Source organism: Pseudophryne corroboree, chromosome 1, assembly GCF_028390025.1.
Source record: "Pseudophryne corroboree isolate aPseCor3 chromosome 1, aPseCor3.hap2, whole genome shotgun sequence".
Taxonomy (NCBI): Eukaryota; Metazoa; Chordata; class Amphibia; order Anura; family Myobatrachidae; genus Pseudophryne; species Pseudophryne corroboree.
The window spans coordinates 1,077,107,996-1,077,135,196 of record NC_086444.1 but is presented as its reverse complement, the minus strand read 5'-3'; the positions used below and the strand labels follow the sequence as shown (position 1 = coordinate 1,077,135,196).

General features: G+C 46.3%; 1 protein-coding gene across 9 annotated transcripts in view; it reads right to left on the bottom strand.

Moving 5' to 3' along the window:
- The window catches only part of ATP8A1 (ATPase phospholipid transporting 8A1), a 613,161-nt gene that overhangs the window by 301,512 nt on the left and 284,448 nt on the right, over positions 1-27,201 (bottom strand). For all 9 annotated transcript variants that reach the window (XM_063920998.1, XM_063921003.1, XM_063920996.1 and 6 more), the window contains one exon: positions 22,633-22,760. In XM_063920998.1, the coding sequence (XP_063777068.1) occupies positions 22,633-22,760 (128 nt within the window). The remainder of the gene's footprint in view (positions 1-22,632; positions 22,761-27,201) is intronic.

Sequence of the window (27,201 nt, the reverse complement as noted above, 5' to 3'; positions counted from 1 at the left end):
AGCTCTTCTTGGCCACCCGGAACAATGAGTATAGTTCTTACTCCTCTCCTTCATATTATTCTCATTACCCTGGGTATGAGAGGCAGAGAAGGGAACACATACACCGACTGGTACACCCACGGTGTTACCAGAGCGTCCACAGCTATCGCCTGAGGGTCCCTTGACCTGGCGCAATATATTTGTAGCTTTTTGTTGAGGCGGAACGCCATCCTGTCCACCTGTGGCCTTTCCCAACGGTGTACAATCATTTGGAAGACTTCTGGATGAAGTCCCCACTCTCCCGGGTGGAGGTCGTGTCTGCTGAGAAAGTCTGCTTCTCAGTTGTCCACTCCGGGAATGAACACTGCTGACAGTGCTAACACATGATTTTCCGCCCATCGGAGAATCCTTGTGGCTTCTGCCATCGCCATCCTGCTTCTTGTGCCGCCCTGTCTGTTTACATGAGCGACCGCCGTGATGTTGTCTGACTGGATCAGCACCGGCCAGTGTTGAAGCAGGGGTCTAGCCTGACTTAGGGCATTGTAAATGGCCCATAGTTCCAGAACATTTATGTGTAGGGAAGTCTCCTGACTTTTCCATATGCCTTGGAAGTTTCTTCCCTGTGTGACTGCCCCCCAGCCTTGAAGGCTGGCATCCGTGGTCACCAGGACCCAGTCCTGTATGCCGAATCTGCGGCCCCCTAGAAGATGAGCACTCTGCAGTCACCACCACAGCGACACCCTGGCCCTTGGAGACAGGGTTATTCGCCGATGCATCTGAGGATGCGACCCGGACCACTTGTCCAACAGATCCCACTGGAAGATCCTTGCATGGGACCTGGCGAATGGCAATTCTTCGTAAGAAGCTACCATCTTTCCCAAGGCTCGCGTGCATTGATGCACCGACACCTGTATTTGTATTAGGAGGTCTCCGTCTAGAGACGCCAACTCCTTGGACTTCTCCTCCGGGAGAAAACCTTTTTATCCTGTTCTGTGTCCAGAACCATACCCAGGAACAGTAGACGCGTCGTAGGAACCAGCTGCGACTTTGGAATATTCAGAATCCAGCCGTGCTGTTGTAGCACTTCCCGAGATAGTGCTATTCCGACGAACAACTGCTCCCTGGACCTCGCCTTTATAAGGAGATCGTCCAAGTACGGGATAAGTACTTCGGCCATTACCTTGGTAAATACCCTCGGTGCCGGGGACAGACCAACGGCAACGTCTGGAATTGGTAATGACAATCCTGTACCACAATTTTGAGGTACACCTGGTGAAGAGGGTAAATAGGGACATGCAGGTAAGCATCCTTGATGTCCAGTGATACCCTGAAATTTTCCAGGCTTGCAATAATCGCCCTGAGCGATTCCATTTTGAACTTGAACCTTCGTATATAAGTGTTCAAGGATTTCAATTTTAGAATGGGTCTCACCGAACCGTCTGGTTTCGGTATCACAACATTTTGGAATAGTAACCCCGGCCTTGTTGAAGGAGGGGTACCTTGATTTCACCTGCTGGAAGTACAGCTTGTGAATTGCCGCCAGTACTACCTTTCTCCGAGGGCAGCAGGCAAGGCTGATGTGAGGCAACGGCGAGGGGGAGTCGCCTCGAACTCCAGCCTGTATCCCTGTGATACTACTTGCAGAACCTAGGGATCCACCTGTGGGCAAGCCCACTGGTCCCTGCAGTTCCCGAGACGCGCCCCCACCGCACCTGTCTCCACCTGTGGAGCCCCAGCGTCATGCGGTGGACTCAGAGGAAGCGAGGGAAGATATTTGATCCTGGGAACTGGCTGACTGGTGCAGCTTTTTCCTTCTTCCCTCGTCTCTGTGCAGAAAGGAAGCGCCTTTGACCCGCTTGCTTTTCTGAAGCCGAAAGGACTGTACCTGAAAATACGGTGCTTTCTTAGGCTTTTGTGAGGAAACCTGAGGTAAAAAAATTTCTTCCCAGCTGTTGCTGTGGATACGAGGTCCCAGAGACCATCCCCAAACAATTCCTCACCCTTATAAGGCAGAATCTCCATGTGCCTTTTAAAGGCAGCATCACCTGTCCACTGCCGGGTTTCTAATACCCTCCTGGCAGAATGGACATTGCATTAATTCTGGATGCCAGCCGGCAAATATCCCTCTGTGCATCCTTTATATATAAGACAACGTCTTAAATATGCTCAATGTTACCAAAATATTATCCCTGTCTTAGCGTATTAATATTATCTGACAGGGTATCAGACCACGCTGCAGCAGCACTATTTATGCTGAAGCAATTGCAGGTTTCAGTATACAACCTGTGTGTGAAATGTGTAAATACAGACTTCAGGATCGCCTCCTGCTTTTTATCAGCATGTTACTACATGGTGGCCGTATCCTAAGACGGCAGTGCCACCTTTTGACAAACGTGTGAGCGCCTTATCCACCCTAAGGGATATCTCCCAACGTGACCTATCCTCTGGCGGGAAAGGGTACGCCATCAGTAACTTTTTAGAAATTACCAGTTTCTTATCGGGGGAAACCACGCTTCTTTACACACTTCATTCATTCATCTGATGGGGGAACAAAACACTAGCTGCTTTTTCTCCCCAAAAATAAAACCCCTTTTATGTGGTACTTGGGTTCATGTCAGAAAATGCGTAACACATTTTTCATTGCCGAGATCATGTAACGGATGTTCCTAGTGGATTGTGTATATGTCTCAACCTCGTCGACACTGGAGTCAGACTCCGTGTCGACATCTGTGTCTGCCATCTGAGGTAACGGGCGTTTTTTGAGCCCCTGATGGCCTTTGAGACGCCTGGGCAGGCGCGGGCTGAGTAGCCGGCTGTCCCACAGCTGTTACGTCATCCAGCCTTTTATGTAAGGAGTTGACACTGTCGGTTAATACCTTCCACCTATCCATCCACTCTGGTGTCGGCCCCACAGGGGGCGACATCCCATTTATTGGCCTCTTCTCCGCCTCCACGTAACCTTCCTCATCCAACATGTCGACACAGCCGTACCGACACACCGCACACACAGGGAATGCTCTGACTGAGGACAGGACCCCACAAAGTCCTTTGGGGAGACCAAGAGAGAGTATGCCAGCACACACCAGAGCGCTATATAATGCAGGGATTAACACTATAACTGAGTGATTTTTCCCCAAATAGCTGCTTGTATACATATATTGCGCCTAAATTTAGTGCCCCCCCTCTCTTTTTAACCCTTTGAGCCTGAAAACTACAGGGGAGAGCCTGGGGAGCTGTCTTCCAGCTGCACTGTGAAGAGAAAATGGTGCCAGTGTGCTGAGGGAGAAGCCCCGCCCCTTTTTCGGCTGACTTTCTCCCGCTTTTTCTGGAATACTGGCAGGGGTAATTTTACATCTATATAGCCTCTAGGACTATATATGATGTAGATTTGCCAGTCAAGGTGTCATATATTGCCCTCAGGGCGCCCCCTCCAGCGCCCTGCACCCATCAGTGACCGGAGTGTGAGGTGTACATGAGGAGCAATGGCGCACAGCTGCAGTGCTGTGCTCTACCTTGGTGAAGACCGAAGTCTTCTGCCGCCGATTTTCCGGACTCTTCATGCTTCTGGCTCTGTAAGGGGGACGGCGGCGCGGCTCCGGGAACGAACACCAAGGTCGGGTCCTGCGGTCGATCCCTCTGGAGCTAATGGTGTCCAGTAGCCTAAGAAGCCCAAACTACCACCTGTTAGGTAGGTTCGCTTCTTCTCCCCTTAGTCCCTCGCTGCAGTGAGTCTGTTGCCAGCAGATCTCACTGTAAAATAAAAAAACCTAAATATACTTTCTTTCTAGGAGCTCAGGAGAGCCCCTAGTGTGCATCCAGCTCAGCCGGGCACAAGAATCTAACTGAGGTCTGGAGGAGGGTCTTAGTGGGAGGAGCCAGTGCACACCAGGTAGTCCTAAAGCTTTCTTTAGTTGTGCCCAGTCTCCTGCGGAGCCGCTAATCCCCATGGTCCTTACGGAGTCCCCAGCATCCACTTAGGACGTTAGAGAAATATTGTATTAAATGATCTTCAGGCTGTGTGTATAAGGTGTATATGAAACATAAATGGAGTGTGTGAATGTATACACACTTTGTTTAATGCACAAAGTTATTAAAAATATTGGCTAAAATGACCTTCAGGCTGTGTGTATAAGGTATATATGGAACATAAATGCATTCTGTGCTTAGACTTGGGTCCCATCGCCATGAGATCTCATTATGGTATGCTATTATTCCAAAATACGGAAAAATCCGATATCCAAAATACCTCTGGTCCCAAGCGTTTTGGATAAGGGATACTCAATCTGTAATAGCTCTGGGAGCAATATTGCACACCATTCATGATTAAATGAGCGATTTTTAATACCAACAACCTTAACGAAGCTAAGACATTGGTTTCAGTATTATTTCATAACCTGCATTTTCACAATCATCACCTGTATGTGTGTCATTGTTAGCCATACGTGAATGAATGAATATTACATTGAGTATACTCAGCCAAGGGACCACAGTTGGTTGTGGACCAGCTGTAGTCCTATTTGTTGTTCTTTGATTTTACTGGGACAGAAGTAAAGGCCCATACACACTAGATGACTTGACAGATGTGAAAGATGAACCATGTGGAAGATGAGCAATTTCCTTTTAACTCCCTGACAAACGAGATTGTAAAAAAGCTCAGTGTGTACTCTCGAACGATTTGATCTTCACAACCATCGTTAACGCTCATATATATGGAAAATATCTTCTAGTGTGTATTGGCCTTAAGACATAGGGCCTAATTTAGATCTGATCGCAGTAGCAAATTTGTTAGCTAATGGATAAAACCATGTGCACTGCAGGGATGGGGGGGGGGGGGGGTTGGGATGTAAATATAACATGTGAAGGGAAAGTTAGATTTGGGTGGGTTATATTGTTTCTGTGCTGGGTAAATACTGGTTGCTTTATTTTTGCACTGCAATTTAGATTTCAGTTTGAACACACTCCACCCAAATCTAACTCTCTTTGCACATGTTACTTCTGCCCCACCTGCAGTGCACATGGTCTTGCCCATTAGCTAACAAATTTGCTGCTGCAATCAGGTCTGAATCACCCCTATAGATTTAAGGGAAGCTCCAAACCATGAAAATGTAATCAGTATTTTCCGAGTGGCAATTGGAGGGAGGGAATCCCTATATATTACAAAGAACTGGACAAGGTCTAGCTCTTGTGCAGGAGATGTGCTGTATATATTTACACACTTGGGGGTAAATGTAATAGCCTGTGAACCGAAGGCATCGGCCAGTTCCGTGCCAGTCTGCCCGATGTTTCTAAAGAAGCAGTCATCAAAAATACAAAACCAGGTTGGTTTGGTCTTTTTAATGGCATGTAGTTATGTGACCAGCGGTCAGGAGACAGCTGGTCACAATACCGGTACCTACATCCTGCCCACCCACAATCCCGACAGTCAGCATGCCAACTAACAGGGACTATTCCCACTTGTGAGTGTCCACCGAGCCCGCAAGGGTCTTCGTAGCGCTTGCCCCCCCCTCCCCCCACCATGCATCTCAATGCTGGGATGCTGGCGTCGGTATGGTGGCCGGCGGTCTCACGACCGCAGGTCACATTATACACACCCCTTTTTAATGATTGCTACTTTAAAACATCAGGCAGACTCGCACGGAACAAGCCGATGCCAGTAGATTTCGCAGGCTATTACATTTACCCCCTGCTATGGATATATAGAAATTTTATTATGGATATATAGAAATTTTAATCCACTGCTGAGGTCAAAGTATACAGCAACCATAATTTAAAAGCCCAGAGAGCTGTTTAGAAATGTTCACCATTATAGTACCACTAGAAGAGGTGCCAACACAACGTGTGGGGGTTTTAATCACTATGTCAGAGGGGTAATCCTTTCACAAGTACCTGACGTGCTAACTTCAGTCTCATTAGACAATGCCGGTGCATTATTTATAGATTCCTGGATGACTAATCATCCATATCTAGGCTATCTCCTGACCTTTTGACAATGGAACATGAGTAATCCCTTCATTAAATTTCCCTTTTGAAAAAAAAAACAAATGGCTTTCTCTGGGTGACTACCCGACCCTTTCATCCACCTTAGCGGGAACAAGAAATAACATCTATTCTTTAACAGACAGACTGCAAACGTCTGAAGATGGGGAATCTTCAAGATCATATAAAACAACAGGGAACATACTGTATAGAAGACTGCATAGGAAAGGGATGGCATTGATCACAGCCACCAATAATTGATCTTATTTACTTAATGGAAAAAAAACAGAAACACAACAAATATCATAATCATTGGTTCCTAGTAACCAAAGCATTCATGATTTTTGTCAAATTGGTTTTCAAATTTGGGGAAGATTCAATTAGTAGTGAGGATCACCAATGCGGCTACAGCTCTGCTCTGAGATATCCAATCACTGCTGCTACCCTGTGCGGGTAGCCCCAGAGGGTGCACTTAATGCAGCGTTTTCTGTGCTGCTTCTGTTCAGCGTTAAGTGCACACTCCGGTGGCTTACCACGCAGTGTAACTCCATAGCTATGGGAACTATGGGCTAACGCACATTAGCAGTGGGCGTACCGCGTGCGGAAATTGGCAAGTAACTGTATAGCTCCAGGCGTTAAACCGCAATAAGTCCTGTGGATAACTGAAACTGTCCCATACTCTGTCTTTATATATTCATGCAAAACTACATGGTTTTCAGAAAATCATACATCAAGGCTAATTTAACATGGTGCTGGTAGCGCTAATGCCTAAACTAACTCAAATAAGACATTATCTTGCACCATTCTAGCATAGGTTGGACTAATGACAGCCGTCGGTTGATTGCCATGGCTGACTGGACATGTTCACTATATTATTAAGAAATTAATGAGAACATTAACAGTAATAGTTTAAAGACTATGGGGGGGTGTAATAGGTTGTGAGAATCAGAAAGTGAGAGATTTGCGAGAGTTCTCCTGTTTTTATTTTTTATGTGGCAATAATTTACATGGCAAAACCAGGTTGATTTTGATGTGTTGATGATTGGCACTGTTTTTATTTTAAAGTGGCAGTAAGCTGTCAGAGTCAGGTATATTGGATGAAGACATTTCTTAATACAGGTCACAAGCCACTCAGTTTGACTGTGTGCGATTTGGTCGCATGTGATTTAGTTGCATACGATTACAACTTATTTGTTTGTTTAATACAGGTTGCCAGTTATATTAAGATTGATCATGGTTGAGGTTATGACTTGTAAATACAGTATATAACATTGGTGCATTTAAAAGGGATTTGTAACTAAAAGTAATAAAGACACTATTTATTACTAACTAGCACACACATTGTGTACTATTGGGATAAAATAAGAATTTACTTACCGATAATTCTATTTCTCGGAGTCCGTAGTGGATGCTGGGGTTCCTGAAAGGACCATGGGGAATAGCGGCTCCGCAGGAGACAGGGCACAAAAAGTAAAGCTTTCCGATCAGGTGGTGTGCACTGGCTCCTCCCCCTATGACCCTCCTCCAAGCCTCAGTTAGGTACTGTGCCCGGACGAGCGTACACAATAAGGGAGGAATTTTGAATCCCGGGTAAGACTCATACCAGCCACACCAATCACACCGTACAACTTGTGATCAAACCCAGTTAACAGTATGATAACAGAGGAGCCTCTGAAAGATGGCTTCCTAAACAATAACCCGAATTAGTTAACAATAACTATGTACAATTATTGCAGATAATCCGCACTTGGGATGGGCGCCCAGCATCCACTACGGACTCCGAGAAATAGAATTATCGGTAAGTAAATTCTTATTTTCTCTATCGTCCTAGTGGATGCTGGGGTTCCTGAAAGGACCATGGGGATTATACCAAAGCTCCCAAACGGGCGGGAGAGTGCGGATGACTCTGCAGCACCGAATGAGAGAACTCCAGGTCCTCCTTAGCCAGAGTATCAAATTTGTAAAATTTTACAAACGTGTTCTCCCCTGACCACGTAGCTGCTCGGCAAAGTTGTAATGCCGAGACCCCTCGGGCAGCCGCCCAAGATGAGCCCACCTTCCTTGTGGAGTGGGCCTTTACAGATTTAGGCTGTGGCAGGCCTGCCACAGAATGTGCAAGTTGGATTGTGCTACAGATCCAACGAGCAATCGTCTGCTTAGACGCAGGAGCACCCATCTTGTTGGGTGCATACAATATAAACAACGAGTCAGATTTTCTGACTCCAGCTGTCCTTGCAATATATATTTTTAATGCTCTGACAACGTCCAGTAACTTGGAGTCCTCCAAGTCACTTGTAGCCGCAGGCACTACAATAGGCTGGTTCAGATGAAATGCTGACACCACCTTAGGGAGAAAATGCGGACGAGTCCGCAGTTCTGCCCTGTCCGAATGGAAAATCAGATATGGGCTTTTGTAAGATAAAGCTGCCAGTTCTGACACTCTCCTGGCCGAAGCCAGGGCTAGTAACATGGTCACTTTCCATGTGAGATATTTTAAATCCACCTTTTTTAGTGGTTCAAACCAATGAGATTTTAGAAATTCCAAAACCACATTGAGATCCCACGGTGCCACTGGAGGCACCACAGGAGGCTGTATATGCAGCACTCCCTTAACAAAAGTCTGGACTTCAGGAACTGAAGCCAATTCTTTTTGAAAGAAAATCGACAGGGCCGAAATTTGAACCTTAATAGATCCCAATTTGAGACCCATAGACAATCCTGATTGCAGGAAATGTAGGAATCGACCCAGTTGAAATTCCTCCGTCGGAGCACTCCGATCCTCGCACCACGCAACATATCTTCGCCAAATGCGGTGATAGTGTTGCACGGTTACTTCCTTCCTTGCTTTAATCAAAGTAGGAATGACTTCTTCCGGCATGCCTTTTTCCTTTAGGATCCGGCGTTCAACCGCCATGCCGTCAAACGCAGCCGCGGTAAGTCTTGAAACAGACAGGGACCCTGCTGAAGCAAGTCCCTCCTTAGAGGTAGAGGCCACGGATCTTCCGTGATCATCTCTTGAAGTTCCGGGTACCAAGTCCTTCTTGGCCAATCCGGAACCACTAGTATCGTTCTTACGCCTCTTTGCCGTATAATTCTCAATACTTTTGGTATGAGAGGCAGAGGAGGAAACACATACACCGACTGGTACACCCAAGGCGTTACCAGCGCGTCCACAGCTATTGCCTGCGGATCTCTTGACCTGGCGCAATACCTGTCCAGTTTTTTGTTGAGGCGAGACGCCATCATGTCCACCATTGGTCTTTCCCAACGGGTTACCAGCATGTGGAAGACTTCCGGATGAAGTCCCCACTCTCCCGGGTGAAGGTCGTGTCTGCTGAGGAAGTCTGCTTCCCAGTTGTCCACTCCCGGGATGAACACTGCTGACAGTGCTATCACATGATTCTCTGCCCAGCGAAGAATCCTTGCAGCTTCTGCCATTGCACTCCTGCTTCTTGTGCCGCCCTGTCTGTTTACATGGGCGACTGCCGTGATGTTGTCCGACTGGATCAACACCGGTTTTCCTTGAAGCAGAGGTTCTGCCTGGCTTAGAGCATTGTAGATTGCTCTTAGTTCCAGAATGTTTATGTGAAGAGACGTTTCCAGGCTCGTCCACACTCCCTGGAAGTTTCTTCCTTGTGTGACTGCTCCCCAGCCTCTCAGGCTGGCGTCCGTGGTCACCAGGTTCCAATCCTGTATGCCGAATCTGCGGCCCTCCAATAGATGAGCACTCTGCAACCACCACAGAAGAGATACCCTTGTCCTTGGAGACAGGGTTATCCGCTGGTGCATCTGAAGATGCGACCCTGACCATTTGTCCAACAGATCCCTCTGGAAAATTCGTGCATGGAATCTGCCGAATGGAATTGCTTCGTAAGAAGCCACCATTTTTCCCAGGACTCTTGTGCATTGATGTACAGACACCTTTCCTGGTTTTAGGAGGTTCCTGACAAGCTCGGATAACTCCTTGGCTTTTTCCTCCGGGAGAAAAACCTTTTTCTGAACCGTGTCCAGAATCATCCCTAGGAACAGCAGACGAGTTGTCGGCATTAACTGGGATTTTGGAATATTAAGAATCCAGCCGTGCTGTTTTTGCACTTCTTGAGACAGTGCTAATCCCATCTCTAGCTGTTCTCTGGACCTTGCCCTTATTAGGAGATCGTCCAAGTATGGGATAATTAATACGCCTTTTCTTCGAAGAAGAATCATCATCTCGGCCATTACCTTTGTAAAGACCCGAGGTGCCGTGGACAATCCGAACGGCAGCGTCTGAAACTGATAGTGACAGTTTTGTACAACGAACCTGAGGTACCCCTGGTGTGAGGGGTAAATTGGAACGTGGAGGTACGCATCCTTGATGTCCAAGGACACCATAAAGTCCCCTTCTTCCAGGTTCGCTATCACTGCTCTGAGTGACTCCATTTTGAACTTGAACTTCTTTATGTACAGGTTCAAGGACTTCAGATTTAGAATAGGTCTTACCGAGCCGTCCGGCTTCGGTACCACAAATAGAGTGGAATAATACCCCTTTCCTTGTTGTAGAAGAGGTACCTTGACTATCACCTGCTGAGAGTACAGCTTGTGAATGGCTTCCAAAACCGTCTCCCTTTCGGAGGGGGACGTTGGTAAAGCAGACTTCAGGAAACGGCGAGGCGGATCTGTCTCTAGTTCCAACCTGTACCCCTGAGATATTATCTGCAGGATCCAGGGATCTACCTGCGAGTGAGCCCACTGCGCGCTGAAATTCTTGAGACGACCGCCCACCGCCCCCGAGTCCGCGCTTGAGAAGCCCCAGCGTCATGCTGAGGCTTTTGTAGAAGCGGGGGAGGGCTTCTGTTCCTGGGAAGGAGCTGCCTATTGGTGTCTCTTCCCCCTTCCTCTGCCTCGTGGCAGATATGAATATCCCTTTGCTCTCTTGTTTTTAAAGGAACGAAAGGGCTGCGGTTGAAAAGTCGGTGTCTTTTTCTGTTGGGGAGTAGCTTGAGGTAAAAAGGTGGATTTCCCGGCTGTAGCCGTGGCCACCAAATCTGATAGACCGACTCCAAATAACTCCTCCCCTTTATACGGCAAAACTTCCATATGCCGTTTTGAGTCCGCATCGCCTGACCACTGTCGCGTCCATAAACTTCTTCTGGCCGAAATGGACATAGCACTTACCCGTGATGCCAGTGTGCAGATATCCCCCTGTGCATCACGCATATAAAGAAATGCATCCTTTATTTGCTCTAAAGACAGTAAAACATTGTCCCTATCCAGGGTATCAATATTTTCAATCAGGGACTCTGACCAAGCTACTCCAGCACTGCGCATCCAGGCTGTCGCTATAGCTGGTCGTAGTATAACACCTGTATGTGTGTATATACTTTTTTGGATATTTTCCATCCTCCTATCTGCTGGATCTTTAAGTGCGGCCGTCTCAGGAGAGGGTAACGCCACTTGTTTAGATAAGCGTGTGAGCGCCTTGTCCACCCTAGGAGGTGTTTCCCAGCGCGCCCTAACCTCTGGCGGGAAAGGGTATAAAGCCAATAACTTCTTTGAAATTAGCATCTTTTTATCGGGGGCAACCCACGCTTCATCACATACATCATTTAGTTCTTCTGATTCAGGAAAAACTATAGGTAGTTTTTTCACACCCCACATAATACCCTGTTTAGTGGTACCTGTAGTATCAGCTAAATGTAACGCCTCCTTCATTGCCAAAATCATATAACGTGTGGCCCTACTGGAAAATACGGTTGATTCGTCACCGTCGCCACTGGAATCAGTGCCTGTGTCTGGGTCTGTGTCGACCGACTGAGGCAAAGGGCGTTTTACAGCCCCTGACGGTGTTTGAGGCGCCTGGACAGGCACTAACTGATTGTCCGGCCGTCTCATGTCGTCAAACGACTGCTTTAGCGTGTTGACACTATCCCGTAATTCCATAAATAAAGGCATCCATTCTGGTGTCGACCCCCTAGGAGGTGACATCCCCATATTTGGCAATTGCTCCGCCTCCACACCAATATCGTCCTCATACATGTCGACACACACGTACCGACACACAGCAGACACACAGGGAATGCTCTTAACGAAGACAGGACCCCACTAGCCCTTTGGGGAGACAGAGGGAGAGTTTGCCAGCACACACCAAAAGCGCTATATATGACAGGGATAGCCTTATAATAAGTGCTCCCTGTATAGCTGCTTTTATAATATAATTTTTGCCACTATTTTGCCCCCCCTCTCTTGTTTTACCCTGTTTCTGTAGTGCAGTGCAGGGGAGAGACCTGGGAGCCGTCCTGACCAGCGGAGCTGTGTAAGGAAAATGGCGCTGTGTGCTGAGGAGATAGGCCCCGCCCCTTTTTCGGCGGGCTCGTCTCCCGCTCTTTAGTGTATTCTGGCAGGGGTTAAATATCTCCATATAGCCCCCGGAGGCTATATGTGAGGTATTTTTTAGCCAAATAGGTTTTCATTTGCCTCCCAGGGCGCTCCCCTCCCAGCGCCCTGCACCCTCAGTGACTGCCGTGTGAAGTGTGCTGAGAGGAAAATGGCGCACAGCTGCAGTGCTGTGCGCTACCTTTAGAAGACTGAGGAGTCTTCTGCCGCCGATTCTGGACCTCTTCATGTTTCAGCATCTGCAAGGGGGCCGGCGGCGAGGCTCCGGTGACCATCCAGGCTGTACCTGTGATCGTCCCTCTGGAGCTGATGTCCAGTAGCCAAGAAGCCAATCCATCCTGCACGCAGGTGAGTTCACTTCTTCTCCCCTAAGTCCCTCGTTGCAGTGATCCTGTTGCCAGCAGGACTCACTGTAAAATAAAAAACCTAAGCTAAACTTTCTCTAAGCAGCTCTTTAGGAGAGCCACCTAGATTGCACCCTTCTCGGCCGGGCACAAAAATCTAACTGAGGCTTGGAGGAGGGTCATAGGGGGAGGAGCCAGTGCACACCACCTGATCGGAAAGCTTTACTTTTTGTGCCCTGTCTCCTGCGGAGCCGCTATTCCCCATGGTCCTTTCAGGAACCCCAGCATCCACTAGGACGATAGAGAAAAGTGATTTGTGTACACAGGGGGTTATTAAGAGATGGACGCAGCCGCTGTGTTCACATGTAGCAGCAGCCGCGGCCATCGGGTCTGCGCACGTGCACTGGCCATAGTGCGCAACCCTTCACCAAGTGATCGCAGACCGGAAGGATGTGACCGCAAGGTGATTGACAATAGCGTCTGTCAGGGGGCTATCGACGCAGTGTTTGGTGGGCGTGGTCCGGACCACGCAGGCATGTCCAGACCATTTTGGGGCATCTGTGACACGTCACATGCAGCCACTCAACATGGAGCCGGACAGTCTGTCAGCGCAGCCAGGGGTCGTCCTCTAATAGCAATTAAATCGACAACGCATCACGGGGCGGCCCCCACCATGTGCGTGGATGGATGCAAATCTTGCTGTAGAAGCAAGATCTGCGTCCATCTCTGAATAGCCCCCACAGTATGCAAACTATGTACTGCTTGGACTTATTCTGTTCTGTAGCTCAATAGGAAACTTCTAGTGACACTGCGGAAGTGATCGCTTCATGCAGCTATTAAATATGATGAATATAAAGTTCCTACATTAACAATGTACTTTTTGATATTTATATGTTTGAATAACTGTATGCTCATGTTTAGACTTGATTTAGTCAGCAGAAGAAAATATGCATTGTTCTATGTAAATATCAAATATCCACAGCAGATATGTGTGTGTGAGATATATATATCTATATATATATATATATATATATATATATATATATATAGATATATATATATATATATATATATCTCTATATCTATATATATATATAGGACCAGTAGGATTCACGGATGATCGGGATGCCGGCCATCAGTATAAACACAACAGCATCCCGATCGTCAGTATGGCAGCAGTGGGGCGAACGCAAAAAAAACCCTTGCGGACTCGGTGGCTCGCCACAAGTTCTATTCCCACTTTATGGGTGTCGTGGATACCAGCATGTGGGAATAGCCCCTGTGAGCCGGGATTCTGCCTGTCGGTATGGTCAGTGGTCGAGATCCTGGCGTTGGTATCCTGACCAAAGTGATCCAGACTGCCGACAACTTAATTGCATGACATATATATTAATATTTTCAGATACATCTACTAAGGAATTGAATGTTTAGTTAGATGCATTGTTCACAGTCCTACTCCTGAAACTCAAAATTCCCATGATACTGGAAAACAAAGACTTTCTAGAGAGAGAAGGGCTGTCTGACGGGGAGATTTCCCCAGAGATGTGTGCTAAGCAGTCTAGCACAGACCGCTCAGCACACATCTCTCCCCCCCGCTCACCACAGCGCAATGTGCTGAGCGAGGGGGACACGGACGAACGGACAAGGGGGGGGGGGCACTCATTTCAGCGGTGAAATGAGCGACCTGCTAGATTGTGCCTACATACAAGCCAATCTAGCACCGGCAATAGTGATGCGCGGGACCGCGCATCGCTGTCGCCGGCACCCCTACACATGGCACAATATTCTAAGCAATCTAGTCAGATTGCTTAGAAATGAGCTGAACATTGCTCCGTGTGTACCCCCCTATACTCTACAAGAGAAGCCCTTAGGCAATACATGTGGCAGGACAGTACTCATTCCAGGGGACAAAGACCAAAGGATGTGACCAATCACACATCGAGTACTTGGGATGTCCAGACCCTTCAACCTATGAATGATGACCTTTATTGTATAACTTGTTTACAGTTGTGATGTTATAGCCTTGTTTATTTTGAAATGTATGAAATTGTGAGCTGGGACCTTGAAGGTCACAGAGTTTCTGTATAGAGCTTAGAGCAGTGCTGTTCATGCGCTTGTTATTGTATTGGCGGTACTTACACTTTTATATTATGGAATAAATAGCTTTGTGCTTTGGAACCACACAATCAAATTAGACTTCATCTTTGCAACTAAGGCCCTCATTCCGAGTTGTTCGCTCGCAAGGCGATTTTAGCAGAGTTACACACGCTAAGCCGCCGCCTACTGGGAGTGAATCTTAGCTTCTTAAAATTGCGAACGATGTATTCGCAATATTGCGATTACAAACTACTTAGCAGTTTCAGAGTAGCTTCAGACTTACTCGGCATCTGCGATCAGTTCAGTGCTTGTCGTTCCTGGTTTGACGTCACAAACACACCCAGCGTTCGCCCAGACACTCCTCCGTTTCTCCAGCCACTCCCGCGTTTTTTCCGGAAACGGTAGCGTTTTTATCCACACGCCCATAAAACGCCGTGTTTCCGCCCAGTAACACCCATTTCCTGTCAATCACATTACGATCGCCGGAGCGAAGAAAAAGCCGTGAGTAAAAAAACTATCTTCATAGCAAAATTACTTGGCGCAGTCGCAGTGCGAACATTGCGCATGCGTACTAAGCAGAAAAACGCTGCGATGCGAAGAAATTTACAGAGCGAACGACTCGGAATGACCCCCTAAGTACACAACTTTAACAAAGCTTTTAATAAAGCTTTAGTCCCAATGTTTTTTTTGAGTTGAGACAATTGCTGACATGCTTTTCTTTTTTTTTTTTTTTAAACACACCAATCTTAAAATATAGCCACAAATACACCTAAAGCAATCACGAATACAAAGTGCTATTTAAAAAAAAAAAAAAAAAAAACACACCTAATTTTCCACCGCACAATTCCTTCATTTTAAAAGACAATTCTACTGCAACAACTGAACTCTTCTGACAATAACAGCCTGGTAACATGCAAGGTGTCCCATCACACAGGTTAGGAATCAGAACTTTAACTGGCTGGTATAAAGACGCTGATGTGTACACATAAACTGCCAAAGCACAGCACACACATGTAAAGGGTTCCTGTATTCTTATGCACTGGTGAATGTTAATGCCCTATAACACAAGAGGACACCTCCATTTTCAGGTTTACACTTGCCACATTGTTTGACCCAAGTATTGTTCATTACTGTCCATGTCACATCTATTGGTGATATTTACTTTTTATTTTCAGTATGAAAGCCTATCACAGTATTTAAATTTCTCTTCCGGTTAGTTAATAAAATACATGGTACTGTACAGTGGGGTCTGGCTGAACCTGACTGATTTACGGAAACAAGTGGAATTTTTTTTTTTAGAGATTTCTGGTGACAAAAATGAAACCGTTATATGGTAAGGGTTTGCAAAACCACATTAAACATTTATATGTGTTTACACTTTCCACTTCCAGCATAACACGGTGTGGAATGTTCTCCAAAAGTATAACCAGAAGCCAGCATATCCGATCATGCTAGAAAGTCATAAAAAGTAAGAACAAACTGATGTCACGTGTTTTGGATAGCCAATAAGATGCCGTTTTGAGAACCGAGTAAAACTGAGTAAAACCGAGTAAAACCGAACCTCGCTCATCACTAGAATACACACTTGTATGTATTTGGGAGACAAAGTATAAAAATATCAAGCTCTGGCCAGCAGAGGGAGTAAGTGACATCACATCACAAGTGACCATACCTGTTGTGTTATAAAAAAAAAAAAAAAAAAGCCATGACACAATATTTTTTTTAAGCATTGGTTTAAAACCAGAAAGTCTTATTGTTATGTGCTGTAAAAATCTAGCACAAAGATCTAGCTGCAGATTCCCATATAACATGGTTTATGATTAGTCATGTCTCATAAAGGCATGTATAACAGATTCCTGTCTTGTGCTTCTTATTTCAAAAAGCTAATTCTTACTGCATGAGGACATGTGAGAAAGAAGTCTCTTTTAGACGTAAACAAGTGACCAAGTTATCACATGATATGGACAATTAAACTAATTTAAAACATTCCCAATTAAAAAATATTTATAAATTCTCATGTGATTTACCTAATGATTTTAGAAAGAAATAGATGTATAGAAGAACCTAAACAAAGAAGCGTTGAGTGAGGATGGCCCTTCAGCTCCATCTGCACAGTCCCATTCTACACTGAAGGCAGGCTTGGTTAAAGGGGTAGGGTATGGGAGGAAGCAGATGTTGTGGGGAAGGTAATGGGTTCACAGAGGACCACTCATGCGTGCCGGCTGTGTGAAACCAATCATGTGCCACCCACAAAAAGGTCTTTAGGCCAAAAACACAACATAAAAAGGAACAAGATTTTTACATTTACTAACCAGGTAAAGGCTTATAAAGAAAAATACTGTTGTCATTACAAGGGCTGAAAGCAAAAAATGGTAATGCACAGCAGGTGGAGCAGAATTAAAATGTGATGACTTCGGCTTGTACACACTACACAACATATTGGTCGATATATCTTTCAGACACAGATTAGAACGATATATCAGACACATTGCATAGTGCGTACCTACGATTGTGTGCTTCCGGCTGTTGTCAGTGAAGTTGTTCCATCAGATGTACTGCACGTCAGATGGGGTAACATGGCGGATGACAGCATGCAGGCTAATGCATGGTGTACCGATATATCGTACCAACACGTGATATCGTGAAGTGTGTACGTCTGACATATAGTGATACATCGGTCGCACAGTCACAGTCACAGAAACGATCAGGAGGAGACTATTTGAGCAAGACCCCTTCTGCGGCATTAGCATATTATCACACATTTGATGTGTACAAAGATGCAGCAGCTGTGTGATCTGCATCCAACTGAATCCAGCCCACAGAGTGATATTTAGTGCATCACACCCCACTGCCAGATTGCATATTAGCAATGATGTCATTACTCTTCACAATGCCAGTAATCTCACCATTGATGGTGTATTAATATATGCATGGGCTCCTTCCTGTGAGGTGCAGTTAATCAAAATTAGTAGCAGAAACCAGAGTTCAAGAAAAGAGTTGGCCACTCCGATTTAAAAGGTGTCTATACACAAAGTGGAAGTGGTCATTTTGTCCACTTGAACCAACATTACCCAGAATGCAGCCTATCACTTTATGTCCCCCGTTGTATATCCACTGAATATAAATGAATTTATTTAACATTCAGTAAAAATATCTTTATACACCAAAGCTCCTATTCAATTGTAAAGTGCAATAAAATATACTGGAGCCATATCAAAAATTGTTAAAAATGAGAGTTATGGTAGACTTACCATGGTTAACTTTTTCTGCGAGGTACATTGGGTTCCACAAAGAAATATCGGGGTGTAGAGAGGATCTTGAGCCAGAGGCACGAACAGGTTAAAGCTTTAGCCTGTCCCAGGATGCATTGGGGCCTCCTCTATAAACCCCGCCTCCAGGCACTGAAGCTCAGTTTCGTTAACCAGTCAAATGCAGGAGCAGGCAAGAGAGAAGGCAGATGTTAGTCACATAGAACCACATTCTCACGGCAGGAGAAGGGACCAGCGGCTAATGCCATACAAACCCATAGAAGCTAAGTGCGTCAGGGTGGGCGCCCTGTGGTACCCAATGTACCTTGCAGTAAGAGAGTTAACTATGGTAAGTCTACCATAACGCTCCTTTTCTGCAGCAGGGTACACTGTGTTCCACAGGGAAACATCAGGGATGTCCTAAAGCAGTTCCTCAAGGGAGGGGACGCGCCTTAGCTTATTCGCAGGCCAGCCACGTTTGTGAAAACCAAACAAGACAAAAAGGGAATCTGACCTAGTGATAGAGGTAGTCCTCTCCACATATATACAGAGAGCCCTTACCACATCCAAAGACCGCTCTTTGGAGGACAAATCAGGAGAGATAAAGGCCGGAACCACAATCTCTTGGTTAAGGTGAAAAGATGACACCACCTTAGGTAAATAACCTGGGCGAGTTCTAAGAACTGCCCTGTCACGATGAAATATCAGAAAGGGTTGGCGACAGGACAAAGCGCTCAAGTCCGACACCCTTCTAACAGAGGCAATAGCCAGTAAAAACAAGACCTTGGCTGTGTGCCATTTACGGTCCACCGACTCAAGAGGTTCAAATGGAGACTCTTGCAGGGCATTCAGGACAACAGACAGATCCCATGGAGCCACAGGAGGGACATAGGTAGGCTGAATCCGTAATACACCCTAAGTGAATGTATGAACGTCAGGTATAGACGCAATCTTTCTCTGAAACCAAATCGATAAGGCAGATATATGAACCTTGAGGGAGGCCAGACGAAGGCGAAGGCCTAGATCCAGGCCACGTTGCAGAAAAGCCAGAATTCTGTAAGTACCGAATCTGTATGCATCATAATTCTTATCAGCACAGCAGGTGAAGTAAGAATTCCAGACCCTGTAATAAATCCGGGCAGATGCCGGTTTGCGGGCTTTCAACATAGTTTGGACGAACACTTTAGAGAAACCTTTGGCCCTCAGGAGTGATGCTTCAAGAACCACGCCGTCAAAGCCAGTCTGGACATGTCCAGATAAAGACAAGGGCCATGTACGAGTAGGTCTGGGCGCTGAGGAAGTGGAAGAGGACGCTCTGTCGATAAATCCTGCAGGTCTGAGAACCAATGCCGTCTGGGCCACGCTGGAGTGACTAGAAGTAGTATTCCTCCTTCTCGTTTGAGCTTCCGCAGGACCCTGGGCAAGAGTGACACTGAAGGGAACACGTAGGGCAGCCGAAAGTTCCATGGAATTGCTAGTGCGTCAACGAACCCTGCTTGAGGATCCCTGGTCCTTGATCCGAAGACCGGAACCTTGTGATTGTGTCGAGACGCCTTCAGGTCTACATCTGGTAGGCCCCACTTGTCCACTAGGAGTTGAAAGACTTCCGGATGAAGACGCCACTCTCCGGCGTGGAGACAGAAACAGTCGCTGACTGTGTGTGTCCAGGAGTGCTACAGGTCAAGCGCCAGCTCCTCTATGCTGGTCCTCACTGCTGGTATTACTGAGTCTTATTAAAATGGGCATTAGTACACCCGACCTGTACTCCTATGCCCTGGCGGTCTAGTGGGGTCCCTGCTCGGTGACAGTGTCCATGCCAGCGTCGCGGTCCGTCTCCCTAGACCGCGGCAGTAACGCGATTTAACGCCGGGTCCTGCCTCGGGGACCCTGTTACCTCCTCTCCGTAGCATCCACGCAAACCAGGAGAGCATCTGCGACCGTGTGCCTAAAGCCGGAGCGTCTCCACCACAAGTTCCCGGGAACAAGCCGCAGTGATATGCAACACCGCTTGGGAGGTAATGGAGCCACAGCACAGAATGTCATATTGACATATCAGTGCTGCGGCCCTTGAAGTCTTCTTAGAAAGCTTTTCAGGGCTGCCCAGTGCAGCCCCCCTGTTAAGTGACATGCTGCTGCAGGCACCAACTCGAAACTGAGCTCCAGTGCCTGAAGGAAGGGTTTATAGAGGAGGCTCCGATGCATCCTGGGACAGCCGAAAGCTTTAGCCTGTTGGTGCCTCTGGATCAAGATCCACTCTACACCCCGATGTTTCCCTGTGGAACACAATGTACCCTGCTACAGAAAAAATAATGTACCACTTGATTATCAAATATCAGACTGATCCTAAAAGAGAGCTACTTATTGAGCAGGTAATATGTAGGTGCTGGAAGAAGAGATTGTAGAACAGTAATAGTATTACCACTGCACAGTGTCTGCATTCCTGACTGAGGAAGGGTGTATATAAGCAACTGTTATCCTGTATAACCTGAAGAACTGCAATTCTAGCTAACGTTTGCTTAACAACTGATTATGAATATCACATGCTTATTCAGGTGACTGTTTTACGGTGTCATAAAAAGCTCTGTAATAACTTCTCCACCACTGCTCTGTAACCGTTATGTGGAGGACCTGTGGGGCTGATTGAGAGAAGGACACAGTAGCACAGGAGCTGGGTCTTTGTACAAAGTCACTGTGCTAATCTATGTAAAAGCAGCAGGAGGGGTCTGCAGCAGAAATAATCCCACTACCGGCTTTTGTGATCTGCTGCTGTGTTCAAAGACTCAGTATCAGATCCCTCTGTGTGACCATCAATCATCCGAATAACCCTCAGGCTACTCAGACTGGCCGGGAAATTCACACTTCTGGGGCCAGAAGCTTCCTGTCACTGAGCCCAAACTCCAGCGGTATCCAGATGATAGATTTGACAATGTATTGGTCAATAGGTCGACATGCATTTGGTTGCCAGGTACAAAAGGTAGAAACAAATGGTTGATGTGTGTTGGCCCAACTACTCCCCCGCGCCCTCCAAAAAGTGTCAAGCGTTTGTGTTGACCATTGCCATGTCAACCTTTAGCACTGTTGATCTTTCATCTGTCGACCTTTCTGCACAAGCCGACATAATGCATGTCGACCATTTAGTGTCTACCTAATAACATTGATCCATTCCCATACCAGTAGTATGTCACTCCTCCTGCTGTGTTTGGGACACTGCAAGTGACATCACAGAGCAGGATCTGCACGTGCGCAGTGCGGCTTTTGTGCAGATCTAAAAACATTAGCCTTACGTACATCAGAGAATCAGGCTCCGTGTAATGAAGTGAATCATAACTGCATCAGGAACTGAGAGGCATACACACCCACATATCGTCAGTAGTAGGCTATCTAGCTCCAGTCATTTAGAGGTTAAACCCTAAAAAAAAGGGGTCACTCATACTGTGAGTATAAAGGCAGTAAATGTAAATCCTTCACATCTATGACCTCCATTGCTGCTATTTGGCTGCATGTGGGCTGAATGTAATTTAATAAGACATTTTTCATATCATGGACAAGTTGACCTTTAGGAAACTTAACCCTGCATTTGAGTTATTAAAAGCATGTAACTCAATACAAATCCAATACAGAAAAAAGTCTGAGTACATAAAGCGATTGCAATTCTATAAGGAAATTATTATTTTTTGTATTTGCAGAACATACAAAAAAAAAAAAGTGTGTTCAGAAAGCGTGATAACTTTTAAAAGTATGTGTACATTACACCTTTCTAGCCGATGTTTTTGTTTGGTTTTCTGAGGGATCCCGGTAGGGGGACGATGCGCCACCAATCACTTCAATCCTGCCTTATAATGCCGCAAATAACTGCAATTTGTCATGGTGGGGGACGGGGGGTGGTTGGGTGTTGTGATGGTGCAAATCATATCAAACAACATCATCAGCAGCCAGCACACCCACTTCTTCCATGAATGGGAGGCGAGAGGGTTGTCCAGTCTCCCGCGAGCCAGAAGAATGGAAGGTGGTACGGAAGTGTACATCATATCTGTATGAAAAACCTCTCCTCGATTCCTATTTAGTAGCATAAAAGGATTGTAGACCTTCTTACATTCTGCTGAACAAGGGAATTGAGACCATCCCAGTATCCCCTAAGACGTTAGAGAAAAGTAAAGTATAACCATCTGCACTCTACTACAGACAGCTGAATCTGGCCACACATCTTCAGGACAGATTAGTAGTGGGATCTGATGCAAGACAGATAGCTGAGCAAACAGTCACTTAAGATCAGTCTCTGTATATGAACTGACAAATCCATAAAGTGTTTCAGCAAATCAAGGCTGCCAAGCTGCCAGTCACACTGTCTTCTATACTAGGAAGCACCTCTCTCCAAACACGGGAACGCGCTGCAGAGAAGTGAAATAGCGCAACAGAATTTACGTATAATTATTCTAGTTTTATATGCATACTATTCAGACAATGAAATATATTTTAAACTGAAATTGTGGATGTATGTTCTTTATACTGAGAAAGTCTATTACTATGGAGACTGTGAAACGCCAACACCTACGTAAGTAGTGCTGTATACTTAGTTTCCTCAAAAATATTAGAAGTTGATTTATTTTACTACATACCCATGTCCATCCAGCCTAATGTTCCCATTGAAATCATAGAGATGCCTGTTTGGGCTTTCACATTCGATTCTGCCAGATAAGCTCATCAATGTATCTATGTCTTTCATGTCTGAAGTCAGCGACAGGCCCTGAAAAAAGAAAATTCAGAGTACAGCTGGCACTTAATTAATCGGAAAATAAACCAATACAAAAGAGTACTGTCGCTTTCAGAGTCTATGAAGTTTCGCAGTTACTAATAAACCAGTGCATTAGATAATCTCTATGGTGAAATAATAAGAATTTACTTACCGATAATTCTATTTCTCGGAGTCCGTAGTGGATGCTGGGGTTCCTGAAAGGACCATGGGGAATAGCGGCTCCGCAGGAGACAGGGCACAAAAAGTAAAGCTTTTGGATCAGGTGGTGTGCACTGGCTCCTCCCCCTATGACCCTCCTCCAAGCCAGTTAGGTACTGTGCCCGGACGAGCGTACACAATAAGGGAGGAATTTTGAATCCCGGGTAAGACTCATACCAGCCACACCAATCACACCGTACAACTTGTGATCTAAACCCAGTTAACAGTATGATAACAGCGGAGCCTCTGAAAAGATGGCTCACAACAATAATAACCCGATTTTTGTAACTATGTACAAGTATTGCAGATAATCCGCACTTGGGATGGGCGCCCAGCATCCACTACGGACTCCGAGAAATAGAATTATCGGTAAGTAAATTCTTATTTTCTCTATCGTCCTAGTGGATGCTGGGGTTCCTGAAAGGACCATGGGGATTATACCAAAGCTCCCAAACGGGCGGGAGAGTGCGGATGACTCTGCAGCACCGAATGAGAGAACTCCAGGTCCTCTTTTGCCAGGATATCAAATTTGTAGAATTTTACAAACGTGTTCTCCCCTGACCACGTAGCTGCTCGGCAGAGTTGTAATGCCGAGACCTCTCGGGCAGCCGCCCAAGATGAGCTCACCTTCCTTGTGGAATGGGCCTTAACCGATTTAGACTGTGGCAGGCCTGCCTCAGAATGTGCAAGTTGAATTGTGTTACAAATCCAACGAGCAATCGACTGCTTAGAAGCAGGCGCACCCAACTTGTTGGGTGCATACAGTATAAACAGCGAGTCAGATTTTCTGACTCCAGCTGTCCTGGAATATATTTTCAGGGCCCTGACAACTTCTAGCAACTTGGAGTCCTCCAAGTCCCTAGTAGGTGCAAGGCACCACAATAAGCTGGTTCAGGTGAAACACTGACACCACCTTAGGGAGAGAACTGGGGACGAGTCCGCAGCTCTGCCCTGTCCGAATGGACAAACAGATATGGGCTTTTTTGAGAAAAAACCACCAATTTGACACTCGCCTGGTCCAGGCCAGGGCCAAGAGCATGGTCACTTTTTATGTGAGATGCTGCAAATCCACATATTTGACTGGTTTTAAACCAATGTGATTTGAGAAATCCCAGAACTACGTTGAGATCCCACAGTGCCACTGGAGGCACAAAAAAGGGGTTTGTATATGCAATACTCCCTTGACAAACTTCTGGACTTCAGGAACTGAAGCCAATTCTTTCTGGAAGAAAATTTACAGGGCCGAATTTGAACCTTAATGGACCCCAATTTGAGGCCCATAGACACTCCTGTTTGCAGGAAATGCAGGAAACGACCGAGTTGAAATTTCTTTGTGGGGCCTTCCTGGCCTCACACCACGCAACAAATTTTCGCCACACGTGGTGATAATGTTGTGCGGTCACCTCCTTTCTGGCTTTGACCAGGGTAGGAATGACCTCTTCCGGAATGCCTTTTTTCCCTTAGGATCCGGCTTTCCATCGCCATGCCGACAAACGCAGCTGCGGTAAGTCTTGGAACAGACATGGTACTTGCTGAAGCAAGTCCCTTCTTAGCGGCAGAGGCCATAAGACCTCTGTAAGCATCTCTTGAAGTTCCGGGTACCAAGTCCTTCTTGGCCAATCCGGAGCCATGAGTATAGTTCTTACTCCTCTACGTCTTATAATTCTCAGCACCTTAGGTATGAGAAGCAGAGGAGGGAACACATACACCGACTGGTACACCCACGGTGTTACCAGAACGTCCACATCTATTGCCTGAGGGTCCCTTGACCTGGCGCAATACCTGTCCCGTTTTTTGTTCAGACGGGACGCCATCATGTCCACCTTTGGTATTTCCCAACGGTTTACAATCATGTGGAAAAAACTTCTCAATGAAGTTTCCACTCTCCCGGGTGGAGGTCGTGCTGAGGAAGTCTGCTTCCCAGTTTCCATTCCCGGGATGAAAAACTGCTGACAGTGTTATCACATGATTTTCCGCCCAGCGAAATGTCCTTGCAGTTTCTGCCATTGCCCTCCTGCTTCTTGTGTCGCCCTGTCTGTTTACGTGGGCGACTGCCGTGATGTTTTTCCCACTGGATCAATACCGGCTGACCTTGAAGCAGAGGTCTTGCTAAGCTTAGAGCATTATAAATTTACCCTTAGCTCCAGTATATTTATGTGGAGAAAAGTCTCCATACTTGATCACACTCCCTGGAAATTTTTCCCTTGTGTGACTGCTCCCCAGCCTCTCAGGCTGGGCTCCGTGGTTACCAGCATCCAATCCTGAATGCCGAATCTGCGGCCCTCTAGAAGATGAGCACTCTATAACCACCACAGGAGAGACACCCTTGTCCTTGGATATTGGGTTATCCGCTGATGCATCTGAAGATGCGATCCGGACCATTTGTCCAGCAGATCCCACTGAAAAGTTCTTACGTGAAATCTGCCGAATGGAATTGCTTCGTAGGAAGCCACCATTTTTACCAGGACCCTTGTGCAATGATGCACTGTTTTTAGGAGGTTCCTGACTTGCTCGGATAACTCCCTGGCTTTCTCTTCCGGGAGAAACACCTTTTTCTGGACTGTGTCCAGAATCATCCCTAGGCACAGCAGACGTGTCGTCGGGATCAGCTGCGATTTTGGAATATTTAGAATCCACCCGTGCTGATTGTAGCAGTATCCGAGATAGTGCTACTCCGACCTCCAACTGTTCCCTGGACTATGCCCCTATCAGGAGATCGTCCAAGTAAGGGATAATTAAGACGCCTTTTCTTCGAAGAAGAATCATCAATTCGGCCATTACCTTGGTAAAGACCCCGGGGTGCCGTGGACAATCCAAACGGCAGCGTCTGAAACTGATAGTGACAGTTCTGCACCACGAACCTGAGGTACCCTTAGTGAGAAGGGCAAATTTGGGACATAGAGGTAAGCATCCCTGATGTCCCGGGACACTATATAGTCCCCTTGGTTCGTTATCACTGCTCTGAGTGACTTCATCTTAATTTGAACCTTTGTAAGTGTTCAAAAAAAATTTTTTAGAATAAGTCTCACCTAGCCTTCTGGCTTCAGTACCACAATATAGTGTGGAATAATACCCCTTTTCTGTAGTAGGAGGGGTAATTTAATTGTCACCTGCTGGGAACACAGCTTGTGAATTTTTTCCCATACTACCTCCTTGTCGGAGGGAGACTTGGTAAAGCAGACTTCAGGAGCCTGCGAAGGGGAAACGTCTCGACATTCCCATCTGTACCCCCGGGATACTACTTGTAGGATCCAGGGGTCCTGTACGGTCTCAGCGCCATGCTGAGAACTTGTCAGACGCGGTGGAACGCTTCTGTTCCTGGGAATAGGCTGCCTGTTGCAGTCTTCTTCCCTTTCCTCTATCCCTGGGCAGATATGATCTTATAGGGACGAGAGGACTGAGGCTGAAAAGACGGTGTCTTTTTCTGCAGAGATGTGACTTAGGGTAAAAAACGGTGGATTTTCCAGCAGTTGCCGTGACCACCAGGTCCGATGGACCGACCCCAAACAAGTCCTCTTCCTTTATACGGCCATACTGTGCCGTTTGGAATCTGCATCACCTGACCACTGTCGTGTCCATAACATCTTCTGGCAGTTATGGACATCGCGTTTATTCATGATGCCAGAGTGCAAATATCCCTCTGTGCATCTCGCATATATAGAAATGCTCTATAGTCAATAAAATACTGTCCCTGTCAAGGGTATCAATATTTTTAGTCAGGGAATCCGACCAAGCCACCCTAGCTCTGCACATCCAGGCTGAGGCGATCGCTGGCCGCAGTATAACACCAGTATGTGTGTATATACTTTTTATTATATTTTCCAGCCTTGTCAGCTGGTCCTTGAGGACGGCCCTATCTATAGACGGTACCGCCACTTGTTTTGATAAGCGTGTGAGCGCCTTATCCACCTTAAGGGGTGTTTCCCAACGCGCCCTAACTTCTGGCGGGAAAGGGTATACCGCCCATAATTTTCTATCGGGGGGAACCCACGCATCATCACACACTTTATTTAATTTATCTGATTCAGGAAAAACTATGGTAGTTTTTTCACATCCCACATAATACCCTCTTTTGTGGTACTTGTAGTATCAGAAATACGTAACACCTCCTTCATTGCCTTTAACGTGTGGCCCTAATAAGGAATACGTTTGTTTATTCACCGTCGACACTGGATTCAGTGTCCCTGTCTGTGTCTGTGTCGACCGACTAAAGTAAACGGGCGTTTTAAAACCC